General features: G+C 35.7%; 1 protein-coding gene across 5 annotated transcripts in view; it reads left to right on the forward strand.

Annotated features, from left to right (window-relative positions):
* The window catches only part of MAST4 (microtubule associated serine/threonine kinase family member 4), a 503,913-nt gene that overhangs the window by 427,094 nt on the left and 56,562 nt on the right, over positions 1-20,257 (forward strand). For all 5 annotated transcript variants that reach the window (XM_063454083.1, XM_063454086.1, XM_063454084.1 and 2 more), the window contains 5 exons: positions 6,590-6,744; positions 8,462-8,537; positions 10,119-10,328; positions 13,046-13,147; positions 15,969-16,101. In XM_063454083.1, coding sequence (XP_063310153.1) covers positions 6,590-6,744; positions 8,462-8,537; positions 10,119-10,328; positions 13,046-13,147; positions 15,969-16,101 — 676 coding nt within the window. The remainder of the gene's footprint in view (positions 1-6,589; positions 6,745-8,461; positions 8,538-10,118; positions 10,329-13,045; positions 13,148-15,968; positions 16,102-20,257) is intronic.

The following is a 20,257-nucleotide window of genomic DNA, read 5'->3' on the forward strand; positions in this document are numbered from 1 at the left end:
TACGTACCTTTCCACTCTTTGTACTCTGCGTGTTGGATCCCTGTCCCGATCCTGACAATAGTAGCAGTGGTGCTCGGTTACACTCTAAATTCATCCCCTCTCTAATGAAATTAAATATCGGGCCCACAACAAATGTGTAGGATCAAGATCGCTGTGCTTGATTTACTATGTATTATTATTTACAAGTCACAACATAGATGCAGCCGTCACTAGAGGACACCACATCAGAGTGTACCTGGAATTTAAATCATGGTCCCATTGACAAAATTTTAATAATGGAAGTCCCGTTATAATACTTAGTTTCTTGAGAAATAACGGTAAATATCCTTAAGATTTTCTAATTGTTTTCTTCTGTTTACAATCAGCTTATGTTTAAGCACTATTGAATGTTTAACCTTATTGGCATTCCAACGCGCACAGGAGAATATTACCTGGATACATGTGGTCTAGAACTCTAAACTAAAATCTAAATACAAATAGCTAATCTAAAAACATCCTCGTCTAATATAGTCACAGCTTGCCCATTTTAGTCTACATTTTGCCATTCAGTTTAAATTTGCTTCAGTTTAGAGAATAAACCATTTGTTCTTGTCTATAGGATCTCAATTGATGTATAAATCATATTTTATAATAAGTGTAGAATGTTAAACATGATATGGATTTGGAGCACTCTACAAACAATGTTGTTGTTGCACTAACTTACACATCTGTAATATATACTAAACATCAGCTAGTATGAGCAGTTACAAAAATGCAAAAAAAAGGGTTGTAATTATATGTGTATTAAAAATAATGATGTTTTCTAGAATTCCTACTGCGAATAATACATTCTCAGAATTTTCGGAAAATACGTTTGTTTTAAAAAAAAAAAGGAAATATTTATAATTTTCCTTTAGATTTACAAAAAAATAGTCTCTGTTTTCTCTGTTTTCATTTGTATAAAGTGTATAAAACCTGCCTTAAACCTGTTCTCCCCTTGAGTATAAAGGCCGCCATGACTTAGTAGCTGTGTTTTCAGGCTTGCTTATCAAGATTAGATATCTAATTGTTCTGACATTTTAACTTTCCATTTTGTTAGACAGATGCTGATATTTTGTGTGTGGCAAATTGCCTCAATTACAGCACAGAATGTCGTTTTTTTTCCCCTTCTATTTCTCATATTATCCAAGTCACAGCATAAGTTATGCAATGTACCACTTATTAGCGTACAGCAGCAGAGTTTATATGGCCATACACATGCATGACCTATTATAACATTTATTGGATGGGCACCATGGTGAATAACTGTTTAGTGCCTCTGCAGAGAACATCATGTACAGAGCTTTAATTATTAGAATTTTTAATTCATTCATTTCAGTTTTTCAATCTTGTTGTCACTTTGTTGCACTGTAATGTATCTAACTTTTGCTAGTAAATGCTTTAATATATAGCTCAGTAAAAATGCCAGGTGCCATTATGTGTAATTGTTCTCTAACACAGACTGTGCCTGCCTATGGATATTTGTTGCAACAGAAGAGCCACCATAAAAGAAAGTACGGTTGACTGTTAAGCACGAATGACTCTACGAATCTCAACTAGCTCTGATATAAAATGGACAGGCTCAATCTACTAGTTTATATATCAACCAAAACTCAATTTGGAATAGAAAATTTTTATTAACTTTAAATTTTACTCTGAAATTCTAATACGTTTTAAGTGCAGATGGTATAGGTTCCCTTTGTAATGGCACAAGTTAGCAAAAACATAGTTGAGCCCTGACCGGGGATTAACTGAAAGACAAGCTACTGAGTTTCTCTAAGCTTTTGTTCATTCTCAGAGTTCTTATATCCTGTGTTTTTGTTGCAATGCATTTGCTCTCACTAAGCTTAACCCCTTAACGCCGTTACGGCGTTCTATGCCGTCGCGGCTTTAATGGGCTTTAAAGCCGTTGCGGCGGCATAGAACGCCGTAACGGCTTAAGCCCCCAGAAGATCGCAGCTACTTACCTCCGCCGCGATCCTCTTCTGGGGGGCTGCCTGACAGCCCAGGCAGCCCCCCTCCGGCAAATGAGGCCCCCGGGGGCCATGTGATCGCTCTCAAAGAGCGATCACATGGCCCCCTATAGCTGGCTATGGATCTGCCAGCAGGGGGACTGTTTAAAATATTAGACAGTCCCCCTGCTGGTAGGAAGAGTAAAAAAAAATTATTAAACATGTGTAAAATTAAATTAAAAGTATTTATATTTATATATATATATATATATATATAATATGTATATATATTATATATATAATATATATACATATTATATATATGTAACGTCATACAAAGTGTATTTTAATACTAATATAAGTATATATATTAATATTAAAATACACTTAGAATGACGTTACATATATATAATATGTATATATATTATATATATAATAGATATATACACATATATTATATATAAATACGTCTAATTACAATAATAAATAAATAAAATAATAAAATAAATAAATAAAATATTGAAACAAAATTTAAAATAAATTATATATGCATATGTAATTTCATTCTAACTGTATTTTGCTATTAATATATATATATTGGTAACATAATACACTTAGAATGACATTCTATATATATCTATCTATATATAAAATGCAAATAACCGCAAATATATATATAGAGATAAATACATATAATTACATAAAAGATTACATTAGTATGCACGTAGAATTTAAATACCTATAAATGCATATATATTAAAATTCTACGTATATATTTAAGTCATTTTTTAACGTAATTATGTCATTTGATTAATTAAAATTTGATTGACATGCCTGACAACACAGGGAGAAAGTGCAGCGAATTTAATTCGCAAGCACTATATTTGACCCTGTAACTCTCAAAGACACCATAAAACCTGTACATAGGGGGTACTGTTTTACTCGGGAGACTTCGCTGAACTCAAATATTAGTGTTTAAAACTGGTAAATTTTATTAAAACAATTATATTTTAAGTAAAAGTGAAGTTTTTTGCATTGTTTTCAAACAAATGGCACTTTTATGGACTATATTATTGTTGTAATATGTTTTACTGTTTTAAAACACTAATATTTGTGTTTAGTGAAGTCTCCCGAGAATAACAGTACCCCCCATGTACAGGTTTTATGGTGTTTTGGAAAGTTAGAGAGTCACATATAAGGCTTGCATTTCATTTTTTTGACATTGAAATTTGCCAGATTAGTTATGTTGCCTTTGAGATCGTATGGTAGCCCAGGAATAAGAATTACCCCCATGATGGCATACCATTTGCAAAAGTAGACAACCCAAGGTATTGCAAATGGGGTATGCCCAGTCATTTTTAGTAGCCACTTAGTCACAAACACTGGCCAAATATTAGTTTTTTGCTTTTTTCACACAAAAACAAATATGAACGCTAACTTTGGCCAGTGTTTGTGACTAAGTGGCTACTAAAAAAAGACTAAACATACCCCACTTGCAATACCTTGGGTTGTCTACTTTTTCAAATGGTATGCCATTATGGGGGTAATTCTCATTCCTGGGCTACCACACTGTCTCAAAGGTAACATTACTAATCTGGCAAATTTCAATTTGAAAATGGAACGTTCTATATTTGATCCTGTAACTTTCCAAAACACCATAAAACCTGTTAATAGGGGGTACTGTTGTACTCGTGAGACATCGCTGATTACAAATATGTGCTTTTTGTTGCAGTAAAACCTAACAGTATTATGACATGTACAGCTAAAATGTGAGGCGGAACTACAAATTAAAAAAAAAAAAAAAATTCTCACAGTTTTTTAAATTTTATTCATAATAAATTATGTTTCATATATAAATATTTGATATAAAATGAAAGCCCTGTTTCTCCTGAACAAAATGATATATAATAAGTGTGGGTGCATATAATATGAAAGAGGGGAACTACGGGTGAACAGACATATAGCGCAAATTCCAGTTTTTGTTTACGTTTTGTTTTGATCAGAACGTGTACTATTGACTCCGTCCTGAAGGGGTTAAAGAGTAATCCAGACATGAACCCCGTGCTCACTGGGCCTAGAGGTGTATCCACTACACCTCGAGGCCCAAAGAAGGCCAGAGACGATCATCTTGGGTTATTGTACCTCTTGTGCTGAGAGAACTTGCTGGCATTTTGATTCTGGACTACTTATGGGATAAGCAAATGGTCTAGGTTCCCTTTGTAACGGCACAAGTGAACAAAAACATTTTTTGAGACCTGAGCAGGGACTAACTGAAGGGCAAGCTACTAGAGTTCCTCTGAGCTTTCCCCCTTTTGCTCATATGCTCTCTTTTTGCGAGAACTTGTAACTAAAATTATTTTATGAAGCACTTGTTAGCCTTGTTTATGTAAACTGAGCCATGCATCAACTGGAGTAGATGGTTACCGTAGGTGTGTACTCCCATCAGTGGATGGTGCACTACTGCAACGCTATCCAAGTGTGCTGTACACCACTCAGAATTAATGGTTGATGGCCAAATACTAGTAATAGTTAATATGAAATTACCAATTGAACCTCAATGAATCAGGCTGATACACTGCATATCAAAATATAAGGTGGCTGAGTTGTGTGAGTGTTTTGTTATTGTTTGTCTTCACTTCATTTTGTTCTGTAGGCAATATTCAAATACAATCCATGTTCACGAGCACTGGTTAACGAACTTTACAGCCCATTTATTAATCAGTCTTTATATGTGTAGTTCAAATAAATACTTAGTCAAAGTATGGTCAAACATATACTTTTCATTATATAATATCTTTCTGAATTATTTCCATTCCAAAGTAAATCTATGATCGTTTTCTTTACCATAAATTGATTTTCCAACTGTAGAGCAAATCCGGTAGTGAACAAAGAAAAGTGTGTTCGTTGTGTTGACTTTTCAGAGTTTCAGTATCTTTTTTTTATAGTCATTCCACATAAGGAGATATTATCTTAATAATTTTAATAATAATCTACTTAATTTAATTTTTATTATTTTATGAATTGCATTAGGCAAATGTATATTTAAAGGTAAATATAAAAATAACAGTTATTTTCTGTGTGTATATTTTTCTGATGACATTTGAATTGTTCAAAATAGCATTTTTCCCCTCATCAAATCTCATACATAAATAATATTCCTAGATTACTCCTAGTGCTACATTGTGTTCCTACCTGGTTTTTTATTTATTTATTTATTTTTATATATGGTTCTTATGTCCACTTCATTTTCAATGGCTCTGGATCCTTGAGATGTCCCACTACCAGCAAAGGAGATTTGTTTCTGACAATCAAATAGTGTAGCTAATCAGAAACTGTCAACACAGCCTGTCTATACCGTAATAAAATACTTGATGTAGAGGCACATGGCCCTAGCATAATAAACAAGCAATCGAGGGAACGCGTTTTCTTGCAATGAACTTTGCCACCATATATATAGAGGTATCTGATAAACCGTTGCATATGTAGCGTCATGTAAAAAATAAAAAAAATAAAAATTCCTGTCAGGGTCAGGTGCGATCTATGTTAAACCTTTAGATGCTTCTAATGTGCTGTGCAGTCATTTAGACAGTATTTCTCTGTGTTCTGAAAGATAATAAGGATATAAGCCATATACACTCAGCAGTGCTTAGTTTTACAGCCAGTTTATATATTTATATATGCTAAAATGATGTACAACAAGATACCAATCCCCTTTTTTTTTAACCTTAAATCCAGTATTGGACTAAATTCTCCCTGACACGTTCCACGCCATTCAACTACCAGAAGGGTTTATGGGGGAGGGCAAGGGGAGTGGAAATATAAAGGATATGTCTATTACAGAGGGAGGAGAGGAAGGGGTTTCATAATGGAGGATCGGATAAGAGGTCTGTCATTATGGAAGGAGAGAGTAGAGGAAGTGGTTTCATAATGGAGGGATGGAGAAGAGGTCTGTCATTATGGAGGGAGGTAGGAGGGGGCTGTAGAACATGTAATATATTCTAAATAATGACTGACGCTTTATATTGATAGCTTGAAGTACGGTTCCAACTAGTAACACCAATCCTAATGCTATCCCTAACCCTTAATGTTACACCAAATCCAAAGTTTATCTGTTGTCATAACCCTGAATCAAATAATGGTAAAATTATAACCCTGTTGTTAACTCAGTAGGGTTCTCCTCGGCATTTAGATTCCATCCACTCCAAATCTAATTTTAAAAATGGAAACTATTTTGCACACAACACCCTACTTCTTTTCTTATTATTCATTAGCACAAAACAGAACTCAAATAATTTAATTTTTTTGGTTCTTTTAATGTACTTTAATGGCTTACTCTTACTGGCAATCTTTTATTTTATTCTTAATCAGGAAATACCAACTCTAAGTGTGTCTTTTCTCTTTTAATGTCGATTAGTTCTTATATATTGCTTGTTGTGGCTTGGACCCATATTAGCATAAGTAGATGTATTTCATTGGTTTTTTTTTGGCAAACTTTATCTATAATTTTACCGTTATTTGATCGTTAATTCCTTAAGTCTTGCCTTCCCCCCCCAAAGTTGACCGATTGCAACAATATCAGAACGCACGAATAACTTAACATTCTCTTCTGCACTCCACAGTCATCCTGCTCTTCCCAAGAGAAGTTGCACCAGTTACCATACCAACCAACACCCGATGAACTCCATTTTTTGTCCAAGCATTTCTGCACTGAAAGCATTGCCAGCGATGACAGATGCAGGACCACTCCACTGCGCCCACGATCCAGGAGTCTCAGGTGTGTGAAAGCTGCTGCGCTTGGAAGGCAAAATTCAATCAAAATCTAACTTACCCTTGTGCTAAGAATAAAATATTGATGTGAAATTAAAATTCATTATGCAAAATAAATGCATGTAATTAATGGCTATCCAAAACCAAGTAACCATAATCGTTTTTTTTTTTTTTTTCCTTTTTTTTCCTGTAATTTGCTAATGGGTCTTTTAGTACTGCTGTTATTTCTAAAGGGATTGCAGCAGTTACCTTTGGGCTATATTTGTTGTTACATTAAATGGTAATTATGAAAACATTTCCTAATTACCGAATTGCAGAGCAATAGCTGAACTCATTTCTGATTTTTCATTAAGAATGTTCCACTTTTATATGTTTTATGAAAATATTGTCACAAGGGGGATGGCATTTTCCTAGCAACAGATTCATTGTATGTTGGCATTCTTTAGGGGCATCATTACAGCTCTAGATATGGCATGTTAACTATACAACAAAGAAAGTAAATACAAATCAAGTGATTCTTGGACTTTGGAGAATTGTTACTTCCATGGGGTATTACTGTTTTTAATGCTCTTTTGAAAGGGACATCACCAGCACTGTACAATGAATAAAATAAACATTCTAGTAAAGTTTGACAAAAGAATTGGATAGCCTTGGTTTTGATGAGCATAAATTGAGATCCAGTGTATCCAGCAAGGAAGTTGCCTTTCCAAGTGTAGAAGAAATGTCTAGTTATAGGTTAGTTTTGTTAATGGTGTGACATACTGTAACTGTGCTGTAAGAAGGCCATAGTATAATAGTATTGGAGTAGACAGTATGACGGGCAAGCAAGGGAAGGTGAGCAACTTTTGATTTTGGGGGTCACCATAAAGTACTAATGAATGGCCTTTTTTGCACTCCAAATAATCTAATAATCTACCCACACTGCAGGGTAGCACACAATCTGCATTCTGCCTCACAAAGACAGTACTCTGCCAACAGGCTTCCCAAAACACCACAAGTTACTTTTAAACAGAAAATGAACAGTACTTTGTAACAGAGGACTACACTCATTGTGTGATGGCAAGTCTTCTCCTATATGCAAGGTGTGAAGTAATATGGGGGGAAAAAAACAAACAAACAAGCAACGAAACAAAACACAACCTTGCATTTATGTCATTGTTTTTTTCTTCTCTTTTCAATTAGAGTTTACATTTTTATTGAAGTTTTATTGTTCAAGGGCAATGCCATCAATGTTTGAAAGATTCTTTATTCTTTTTTTTTTAAGATGAATTTTAACCATGCTCACAGTTTTAGAACACAAGGTAGAATACAGACATACTGTAGTGGCATGCAGAAGGTCGGTAAAAAAAACAACAACAAAAAAAAACCAGAAAAAAAAGTAGATCTTTGTACTTGGATAAATTGGACGGCGGTGTCTTGGAGTGCGAATTTCTACTGTCAATGCCAAACCGTTGGTGGAACAAATTGAAAATAATTTCACATTTATCCTTGAATGTGTGCTTCATTTGGTAATCAGCTTCATGGAATTATTAGACCATTTACTGGCATGCATTTCATCATTCAGTTCATTTTCTTTTTTATTTATTTATTTCTTTTTAAAATTGGCGATTATTGCCTTCCTGAAGATTAGCTTTTAACCCTCTTTCTTTAAAGTAATCATATGTTGATTTATGAGCAGTGTTTTCTTCTAAGCAACTTAAGAGACCATTTTTCTGTGTTTTCAGCCCTGGACGTACGCCGGCATGCTGTGATCATGAAATAATTATGATGAACCATGTATACAAAGAGAGGTTCCCAAAGGTAATTTTATGGAACAAGCACTCTTTCAACATATGTCTGAATTAAAATTCCCAGAGATAGCTGCAGAAACAGTGTGGTTGTTTATTTTGGGATCTTGTTTTTCTATGCTTTTAAATGTGTCTTTCTAAGTTAACAGTGTAGTTTGAATTCCCCCGATGCTATTTAAATAATCTACATGGGAAATTTTCTACAGTTCATCTAGGTGATCGTAAACCTGCAATCTGTTAGCTGAAATCTCTTAATAATAATAATAATTATACTCTTATTGTTAAAATGCATTATTTTGAAAGAAGCACCACAACCACTACAGTGCACTTCTGGCTATCCAGAGCCGAAGAGGAAAGGCAGGAAATGTAAGAAGTCAAACCATTCGCAATCAGTTCAACATTGAGGGGATGTCAGGGAACTCCTAGCGACACAGTGGACTCTAGTGGTTATGGTGTTAACTTCCAATTCTATTTTTTAGTAGAGACCATTTCATCCTAAGGATAAAATCCATTTAGATATTAGGGAAAAGATGGCTTGAATCTGGTCAAGCACTAAATAAATTTTATACTCTGAGAGGAAACAGAATTTATTGTAAAATAATTAGCTAAATACAATGTGTATATTGCATTTTTGTGTTTATCAGATGGACATATAAGTTCTCTCTATAGAAAGGGAGTTCTATTGGTGTATACATTTCTGTAAAAATGTTATAGAAGCTGGGGAATTAGATGCTCTAGATTGAAAATGTGTTAAAAGGACATTCCAGACATTAAGGTTCCAAAACAAAATTCTATATGGTCCAGGGAGGGATCCAGAAATACCATCTAACACTAAATCAGTCAGACCAATTCATTGTAGGGACTACTGCCCAGGACTGAAAAGGAAATATGGGGCATACACTGCACAGTGTTTTATTTTTTATTATTGGCCTGAAAAAGTAATTGTTCTATTTAGACCTGCACCGTATTATTACAATAGAAAATCCAGTGTTTGAATGGGTATTGTGTTATAACCTATTAAGGTGACCCTGCATTATAACCTATTTCAGGTGACCAATAACTGCTCGGATGATGACTAGGAAAAACAAAATCGCATAGAGCTTAAAATCAAAACATTAGAACATCAAACATCTATGTATAAGGCATTTACTGAACACAAAGAGAACACCTTTCTTGCAAACCATGCACTACAGAGGCTTTCTTGGCTGCCATTCAACAACGTGGCAGTTTATTAGTATTACAATGCCCTGAAGTGCCTAGAGTGCCTTGATTTTAATAGATTTGCTGTGTGCCACTAGCATTAAGCCTCACTTTATTTATATGTTTTTTCTTTACATGAAGATGTGTTTGTTTGTTTTAGTCGCGTGAGGTTTGTACTGTTTACAAATATTTTATATAGGCTAAAATGCTAATGAATTATGTGCATTTTTCGGTTTAGAAGATTGCCCTTTGATAATCAATTTCACTGAGAATTATACTTTAATAATATTATGGTCTTTTTTTATATGAAAAATTCATCATGAATTTCTAAAGAAAATATTGACTGCCTGAACAACTGAGTAAGCAATTTTTAAAAATTTTGTTTTGTAATTAGGCTACCGCTCAGATGGAAGAGCGGCTACAGGAGATTATCACAAACTATTCTCCTGATAGTGTGCTCCCTCTGCCAGATGGAGTTCTCAGCTTCACCCACCACCAGATCGTTGAGCTTGCTCGGGACTGTCTGGATAAATCCCATCAGGGCCTGATAACCTCAAGGTATTTTCTTGAGTTACAACAGAAACTGGAAAAATTGCTGCAAGAGGTAAGTTTCATGTCCAAACCGACACGGGCTTAAAAGCACTGCAATCCATAGAACTGCCAAATACATATCCATTATCGACATTTTTTTATTTACTTTGTTAGTTGTTTTGTTGCAATAAAAAAATAAAAATCCACACATTTTATTTGTGTGGTGGAAAAACCATGCTGTGTCCGTCGTGACTTGTTCTGCAGTATCCTCTTCCTCGTGTACTGATGGCTGAAGATGCTGCAAAGAGACTAAGCAACTAGCCATGTCCAGATTTTCTTTTATATGACTGATATTTTGGGTATAAACATCCTGGGTATAAACATCTCAGACACGATTTCTCTGCTCACAAAGGTTTTTTCACATCACACATTGGCTTTGACCTATTTTTAAAAAAAACTTTTTAATTTTTATATTGACTTTTCCTTTTTTTTTTTTTCTCACATTGCCCTGTTCCCCTATGACACCCCCATATCAGGGAGAGGAGTTTGACCTCTATAAATGGCTGTTGTCCCGCAAGTATGCATATGTTTAGGTTTATCCTGTTGAACAAGGCGTGTCGTCTTATTGGGTTTCGAATTGAGCACATAGGGTGAAATGCAGAGCACAACAAGTTTGACATCTAGCTCCCCACCATCTTTAAATTTCGCCAGTCTTGCTGCTCTAGGGCCTTTTTGTAAATGTGATGATTAAATAGTCTTTTTACGCTCTCTGTAAACTACATGCATAGTACTGTAACAGATCTACTTTGTTCTAGAACAGATGTTTCGAGTGCTAAGATTTGATTCCTCTCATTTACAGCTTAACAAATGCAGATACGTTGAAAAACCAAGGTGGAAAAATACATTGTATTATCGTTCATTGGTTTCAACGTAGAATCTTGGTGACTTTTTTGACTAGTATTGAAATTGTACATATTTTACTAACCCATTCACTAACTCATTCAAGTTAATATTGTTTGTATGTTTTTTTGTTGCTATCGTGCTGGAAATAACATCATATGCTTAGATATGTATGTTTTGTCTGTACAGAAGCATTTATACTCATGAGAAAATGTATTTAAGCCATGCTTTTCCTTAAATATTCCTTTGTCTGTGTTTTGCAATGACTCGTGCAGAGCACAGAGAAAGCTGTGCACATTAATTTAACGCTTATTTGTAAATCACCCTTTTAAAATCAAAACAGTGGCATCATTTAACAGCTTTAAATAAAGGTTAAATGGTAGAGTCAAGACTTCTTTGGGACGGGATATCAAGATCCTAATATTTGCATTTTATAAATATTTGTGTTATCTTCTTTAATGTTTGGATCACTTAATTCATAATGCACTTTTCATACTGTAAAAAATGCTTGCAAGTGGCATAAATCGTCTAAACAACGTCTTTTAATTCAAATATTCCGTTGCATGTTTGCATAAATAACTAAAAGGAATACAAGCAATTGGGGAACCTAGTAAATTCATTTTTGAATTATTCATACCATTTAGATGGTCTGTTTGCTATGGGAATCTCTGAGAGAACGCAGTCTGGAGACTTAACAAGCAATTATAAATAAAGGAGGCAAATGCCGTGTTTTGGTAAAAGTAAATTGCCCCTCCATCTTCATCAGTCATTTTATTATCTTCGCAAAAGCTGGTATATTTAATTAAAAGAAGCAGCATTATATCCCATGGGTTCTGTTTCATTTTCTGACTTTATTGTATAAAACAAAGTAATCAATGTGATTTTTTTGCATTCATTGTCTGTCTTCTGAGCCACAAAGAGAGAGCTTAGTTACGTATATTGTTTTTTCACACACTTTTTTGCGCTGTGAAGAACACACATTGTTTTCTAACAATATAATACCTGTTTGCTCTTACATTGTGTCTTAAAATGTTTGTACACTTGCTGAAATTTTGCCAATAGACTTCAATGTAATATTCGCAGATACGTGTAAAACATGGCTGCAACGTCCAGCATTTTTCAATTAATTTGTGGCTTTGGGATTGTGCTGGTGGGCTGGACAGTGAAAGAATAATGGCAGGTTTAAATTTAACATTTGGATATTCTTCTGCATTCTGAGGACCTCACAAAAGACTTGGTGCCTTCTAGATTAGTGGTTCACAAGACAGTCCTTGGGCCATGTCAACAGTCCAGGGTTAGGAATTCACCAATTCTTTTCCAATGGAGACAGTGACAAAAGTTTGAATCACTTGCCATAAATGTACTAGTACTATGTGTACATTTAAAAATATTGTTTAGCATCTTATCTGTAACCTAAAAAATTTCAAGAAAGCAGAGGAACTAATATTACATGTGGGGCCTTAGAGCAAAAATGTTTGGGATATTGTACTTAGTGGTTCTTAAAGATTCCTTCAATGTCCCTACTGTCAAGGATCTAGATATTACCCATTATTATTTAGATAGTGGATATTATTTCTGTGCAAAAGGAGATATCCATGAAACATGGACTATTGGCCATCACTAAGGGCTGCCTAGAAGATATTCTGTATTTTCTTGCATTTATTGAGATCCTTATAGTTCTTACCTGACAATTCATGAGTAGTTTTTAATGGAATGGGGGAATCGATTTCATCAGACGTACATGGTGTGTATCTCATGTAGTAAATATTTTGCTGTGGCATTGAAATTTCATGCAGAGCAACAATAGAAAAAATGTTTTATCAAGTTAATTGATTGCTTTTCTACATTTTAATATATTTCATTACTTTTTTTGTGTGTGTGTTATCTAAGGCCCATGAACGATCAGAAAGTGGAGAACTGGCATTTATTAAACAGTTGGCACAGAAAATACTAATTGTGATTGCACGACCTGCTCGATTATTGGAATGTCTGGTAAGAAGTTCAACCTGTATTAAAACATAATGCCAATGTGATTACTAATTACATATTTTTAAAAAGAATTGTTATATTAACTTAAGCTATAGAACAACATAGACATTTTTCATAATTTTTAATCACATGGATCAATCAGGCCGTATTTTGGAGGAAGTGGGATTTCAGTGACCCTGCCTCCTAAACTCTCAGTTCTTTTTTTTTTATCTAATGGAAAGTGAGAGCTTCTTATTTGTTACTGGTACTTATAAAGTGCCAACATACTCTGCAACGCGGTAGAATTAGGGGAGAAAGTACAATATACACAGGTAGAGGGGGGTGAGCTGAGATCTACAAAGTGCTTAGCTAGATAGCCTGTGAGCTTACAATCTAAAGGATACAATGAGGATTCGAGACAAGAGGTAGCAGGGGAAATTTGGAAGTAATGGGTAAAATAAGTTAACAGGTAATTAGAGAAACGTTGTGGTCAGGGGTATCTGATAACTGGCTCAAAATGTGCAATTCTTTTAGAAGAGTAAGTATTCTGGAAGCTCTAGCTGAAAACATTGTGTGTATCTAGTGATAACTAGCCAACTGACTCTAGTTTTATTTATTTTTATTAATTATGTTTATATTATTTTTTTCTAATGTGTGTGAAAGGGTTGCCCCACAGTGTGAAAGTTCTTGTATCTATTTAATGTATATGCTTACATTTTATGAATCAGTTGTGTGCATGTATATATGTGTGTTTATTATATCAAATCTCCAACATATTTGTGCGTGTCCCTGTGACTGTCGTTTTTCACTTACCAATTGTAAGGAATCCTAACTTACCTCGGCGGTCCATCGATCAACTGTTCCTCCGATTGAGCGGACCGCCTCCTTCAATCCTCCTGCCCAATCAGATAATCTCCCAGCCGCTGTGCGCACGCCCTTATGAAGCGGGTCACGCATGCTGACATCAGCCGATGGGCAGTACTATGGGCGGGATTTACAGACGCACTCTTACATTTTGGGGGCGTGACTACATCAATCACGCCCCCAAGCATATAAAAGCACATTTAGCCAATGTTTCAGTGCCCTGTTGTGGTTCCTAGCTTGCTAGTGTCCCAAGAGTGTATTTATATCTGGTTTTGTGCTAATTTGGCATTGACTCAGCTTTTTCCTGACTACTCTGATTTCTGGTTCCCTTGATTCGGCTCTGGTATTTCGTTCTTGTTGTTTTCCGGTTCCCTTTGACTTTGGCTTATTAAGTGTTTTTGCATAGCAAGACCACTTAATGTTATCTCACATATATATTATTCTTATTCTTATTATAGCCAAATTTTCCACCCTTACTCCTCCCACAGTTTCTACACTACATAGACAGAAATATACCGAAACGTGCGGATTGTTCCCGATTGGATTGCTATTACTTTGTGGAACGTTTCGCCGAATGGTTACCGGAATATCGTTGTTCTTGTGGCGAAATTGGTCCCATAGGAATGAATGGCAAAATGTTCAAAACTAGAGTGGGAGCTGGCAAAAGCTGAAAAATCAGGACATGATTTCTAAACTGCCACCACTCCCTCATTTTCAAGCCCACCTACACAAATATTATTATATCAAAATGTTCAGCTATCCCTGCTGCCACTAAAAATGTCCATGGCTAAGCCAAAGTCCTGATAGTTTTTACAATATGACCATTTGTTTGTAACTCACGCCGTCTATTGACATTCATTGAAACTCCACTCTAGCCAGCTCAAATTTGAAGGGCAATTTCTAAACTGCGACTGTGCCTGCATTGTTAATATTTCAGAGACATACTATGCATCACAATGTAGGCCTGGGTCTTGTGATTCTCACAATATAAAGCTCTTCGCTGTAGGCCTTATAGTTTTTAAAATAGGACCGTTTGAAAATGGCAACCACTAAAATACTCTGACCTGTGCCAGGCTGGAGCAGCAAGTGATGTCATAGACAGGGCCTTTTGTACACCTGCTAATGTTTTTATAAATGTATGTTTTAATGTAACTGTGAAGCACTTTGGGCAACAACGTTGCAATTAAATGTGCTATATAAATAAATAATAGTTACTCCGCCCACTCCAGTTGTAGACTACTGGTGGAGGCAAGAACACTTCACACAATTTCCCCAGAAATTGTAGCTTTTCTAGTTTTGACTATTCTCTTACCTATTTGGAGGGTTATTATTTTGTGTGTTGGGTCACTCCTTTTCGTGACACCAACCTGTCTATGAAAAGCAGCATTAAAAAAAAAAAAAAAAAAAAAAAAATACTCTTTAATCTAGATTGGTCTATTTTAAAATCTCTGGAACACCACTCTTTGCAAAGTAATTGTTTGACTTGAGAACGCAAAAGAAATACATTTTTCTAATACAAAAAAATAAAAATAAAACAATAAATGGAAAAAAAGCCTGTCTATCTCTGTCTATGTTTGTGAAGCCTCAGAGACTTACAGTGGCTATAATTAATTCTGCCTCCTATCTCATTATGTGTGTGCTGTGTCTTAGATTGTTTAGTTTGTGCATTCTCTGGCCGTTCACTTGTGCCGTATCTCGAGCCTGAATATAAAGAGCTGGAGTAGTGCCAAGGCACCTGTGTGTGTATACAGCTTGGCATTCACCACGGAGTCTTATAGAGCCTAAGGCAGAGTGTTGTATTCTTTCCAAAACGTTTCAAACTTAAACTCTGAAAATCTATAGCTTAATGTGAAATAAAGAAGTTCTATAGAGCTGTATTTTCTTTTCAGTGACCAGATTATTTTGTTAAGTGTGAAATAAATTCCTCTTTTATTTGTGCTTCTATTATTACTTATACACTGCATTCTTCTTGTTGCACCAGGAATTTGATCCCGAAGAGTTTTATTACCTGTTAGAAGCGGCAGAGGGCCATGCTAAGGAGGGTCAAGGTATTAAAACCGATATTCCCAGGTATATTATAAGCCAGCTGGGACTTAACAAGGATCCCTTGGAAGGTAAATGCACTGTATGTTGAGATTTATATGTATGGATTCAGGTCTGTCTGTCTTTCTATCACTCAGGGCAGCTGCCAACACTGCGGCCGTGGTAGTTATGCCACTGCTGCAGACAGTCAGAGATACTACAAACAGGTAGTGATGTCCTTACTATATGCCTCCCTATGTGTCCTTTCCTTCTAATGCAGTTTGTTGTTCAGATCATTCAGTACTGTCATTGACTGAGCTGTGTGGATACTTTTGATAAGGAAGTCTTTTTTGGGGGGGGGGAGTGGGTGTGGCTAAAGAGGCAGGCTTATGGTGAAGCATTTTGCTAAATATTCATTTTATGCAAAAACTATACAGATTTGAGCACGCAGAAAATGACATATTAATGAGGCCAAAATCAATTGTATTTGAGTGGTATTGGTGTCTTGGTGTACACTTAAATAGGACCGTACTGTGTCTGGCTTAGACACAATATTTCTTTTGCAGGCACCCTTAGCAATGGAGAACTGTTTTAAACACCGCTTTTAAAGCAAAATGTGGGCTGTATATACCTAAACATGTATTACATTTACTACCCATTATCATTGCACTTTAATTATAAATATAATGATAATGCATTTCCAATCTTGGAAAATGAATTGCAACTTGTCTGTAGAGTAATGTAGTGTACTTAAGATTCTGCTCAGGTAGATTAGTTGGTTTATTCACCAATAGGTTAGCATGGTTTTAGCCCATGTTTAGAGATTGTATTTAATCTAAATGAGATTAATAAAAGGAGCACACTGATTAAGACACTTTAGCTTTTACACTAGATGTCTGTTATGAGTTGGTTTCATTTCTGGTCTGGACTTTTATCTCAGATGTTCTTATTCTGATGATGCTTGTAGTCCTCGCTTTAGTTTATGCTACTTGCATACTGTAATTGCTTTTGATAAATATTTGTGCAAATTAAAAAAACAAAACAACAACAAAAAAAAAACATTGATAAATACTTAAAGATAACTTTAAGGGGTAGTACTTGTTGTTGTGTGTATCCCTAAGCCACCTTTCTTTGATCTCTTAATCACCTAAAACCAACTGATTATTTTGTTTTGTTGGTTGTTTTTTTACCGCTCCTTTTCATTTATCCACTTAGGAGCGTTTATTACAATTCTCCATGTAATGGGAAATCTAGGTTGTCAAGCTCAGAACGTAATAAGGATAATGAAGGAAAGCACAGGGCAGTGCAACTGTGGGACAGAATTAACAAAGCCTTTAATTTGAGCTGTAGCCAAGAGTGGAAAAATTGCAAATTTAAATGGACAAATAATAGTGTATAGATAGTGTTCTGTATTCAAGTAGCAGAACACAAGGCTGCCGCTAATTAGTATAGATAAATCCTTTTAAGTTAATGGAGTATTACAGGTTCCTGCTAATTAATGAACGTTGTAAGTTCTATTGCAGAATTACATTTTTTTATTTGTATTTTTTTTTTTTTTACATTAATTTGTTTCAATTCTCTCCATGTTCTTTTGCAAGATTAAGAGAACACACATTTCCAAAACCCTGTATTTCTGATTGTTTTTGTTCTCATTAGAAATATTTTCATATAAACTACAAAAAAATCGGTAAGCACAAATATAGAAAATGCAGGGAGATATTATACATTCCTACATAAGGAATGCACATCAAAGAAACGTAAATGATAAAATAAGTTTATTATTATTATAATATTTGTATTACTTTTTTTTTTCCATACCTGTTTTCACATACATTTATACGGTGGTTCTTTATCAATGTCAGTTTCTTCCAATTTGGATAGCATTGATAAGCTAAGAGAATCTGACTAACCTGTCCTTAACACTCACAGCCACCGCCACCACCCAGTCTGAATAAAGCTGACATATAAGTTCTGTTTCATCAATACCGCAGGGCGATGTTTCTCTTGGTACCTAGTAAGGCACCTCCCCCCATTTTTTTTTTTTTTTTTTTTTTTTTTAGTGATTGTTTGTTTACACGACGGAGCTTGCATTTCTGTAGAAAATTCTTGCTATGCAAAGCACATATGCTACGTTTCATATGTCCAAACATTACATGCAGGTATAATATTCTGCTCAGTGCCGTTCCCACAGATGGTTTACATGTTCAGCCACTTATTTTTTGCTAGCAAGGCAAGCAGCATGAAAGAACACAAAATGCAAAGGTGAAACTTTAGAGGAGAGTTTTGTTTTGCTGTTAAGTTGATTAAAATTCTGTTACTGGAAATATTTTCTATTCCCAGATCTGTAACACTGGGACTTCATCCTTCTTTATTCCTGCAAATATTTCCAATAAGAAAAAAGAATAAAAGGAAAACTCTTTCTATATATTTTTTATGAATTCTCTAACCTACGGCATTAGTAACAATGTGAATGGTGCAAATCTAATCTGGAGCATCTATTTAAAATGTTAATTTAGAAACAGTTGTACTTTTTTTTTTTCAGTTTGACAATTTTTATTAATTATTTTGTTGGGGGGGGGTTCAGAAAGAAAAATAGGGATTGTTAGAAGGGAATAAGTATGACACATTGTGACTTTCCTCTTTTGAGTCATCATTCAACATAGCAACATCACTATCTTAAAATATCAAGTAATGAGGTACATTGTAGGACATATGCCAGCAACTACGTCCCGTTTACACAGGTTGTTACATCTTAAAGGGACTCTCCAGTGCCAGGAAAACATATCCCTGCAGTGTCCCTCTCCCTCCCACCCCCCATCCCATGTTGCTGAAGGGCTTAAAACCCATCAGTGACCTACCTGAATCCAGCGCCGATGTCCCTTGGCGCTCGGTCAGGCTTCTCCTCAGCCGCCAGGGGAGACCTAATGCGCATGTGTCGCAATTGCTGCGCGCGCATTAGACCTCCCCATAGTAAAGCATTATTCAATGCTTTCCGATGGGGATTCCGGCGACGCTGGAGGCCCTCATGCACTCATGCATAGCATGAGGACGTCCAGCATCGTTTTAAACACTTTTCGTGTTCTAAGAACACGGAACTCCCTCTAGTGACTGTCTGATAGACAGCCACTAGAGGAGAACTTAACCCTGCAAGGTAATTATTGCAGTTTATAAAAACTGTAATAATTACACTTGCAGGGTTAAGGGTGGTGGGAGTTGGCACCCAAACCACTCCAATGGGCAGAAGTGGTCTGGGTGCCTTGAGTGTCCCTTTAACATTTGGTCCTATTCATTCCTGACTATGTTGCAAATATTGCATATAGTTTCCCATTACAACTAACATCAAGGGACATTACCCAGTGTGTTTGAGTGTGTAATTGTGTGGCGAAGTGTGTATATCCGCTTGCTCTTATGTGTTGCACATTCCGGGTAAAAGTGGGTAAGAGCAGGGCAAGAATGCGGGTGAAGTACGTGGGAGGGGGCAGTTGTACTTTATATACCATTATTTAATTTCCCTGACTGCATGGTGCTACCTCAAGACACATGTAGATAGTTAATCCTGTGTGCAATCGTCTCTCGTACCTCCTGCAGTAAGAGATGTTCCGATTCTCAGAATGTAGCTAGATCAGATCTTAAGTGGATGTCTTGCTCCAGTTTTTCTGCTCTCTTATTTCCCTGTTGAAACAGAGCATGTTCTTACTGCAGATTTGGTGAGTGTAGAGCTACTGCCTGCAGATTGCTCCCTCTCCTTTGTAGCTTATGATCTAAGCTCTGTGCAAAGTGAAAAAAATACCATATATCTTAAAATGAAATGTGTTTCTTTTAAAAATGAGAGGAGTGTTAAAAACAAATCTTGTAAAATACCAAACTGCATTTTTAAACTTCAGTAAGTCAGTTTGTTGCGTTTTGTGGTCACTTGAAAGTTCTGCCATCTACATGTTAGAATATTTGACCCACTTCCTCCTTTCGAAACAGTTACAGTCTAACTTGCAAAACCATGGTAGGTGTTGGCAGCACATGGTCAGACTTCACCGGCAGCACAATTCATTTCTGCTTTGTATGCTTTTATGATGACCTAGTATTGCGATTAGAGAAGGGACGCTTGGATAACTGAATGATAATGGCAGAGGCACACACTTTACTTTGAAAACTGTAGCACAACAGATTCATCACTTAATAGATATCGCAGGATGCATTTCAGAAACATTCCCTAGAGAGAGATTTTTTCCCCCTGTTGTGTCTAAATTGCCT

Source organism: Pelobates fuscus, chromosome 5 (genome assembly GCF_036172605.1).
Source record: "Pelobates fuscus isolate aPelFus1 chromosome 5, aPelFus1.pri, whole genome shotgun sequence".
NCBI classification, from domain to species: Eukaryota; Metazoa; Chordata; class Amphibia; order Anura; family Pelobatidae; genus Pelobates; species Pelobates fuscus.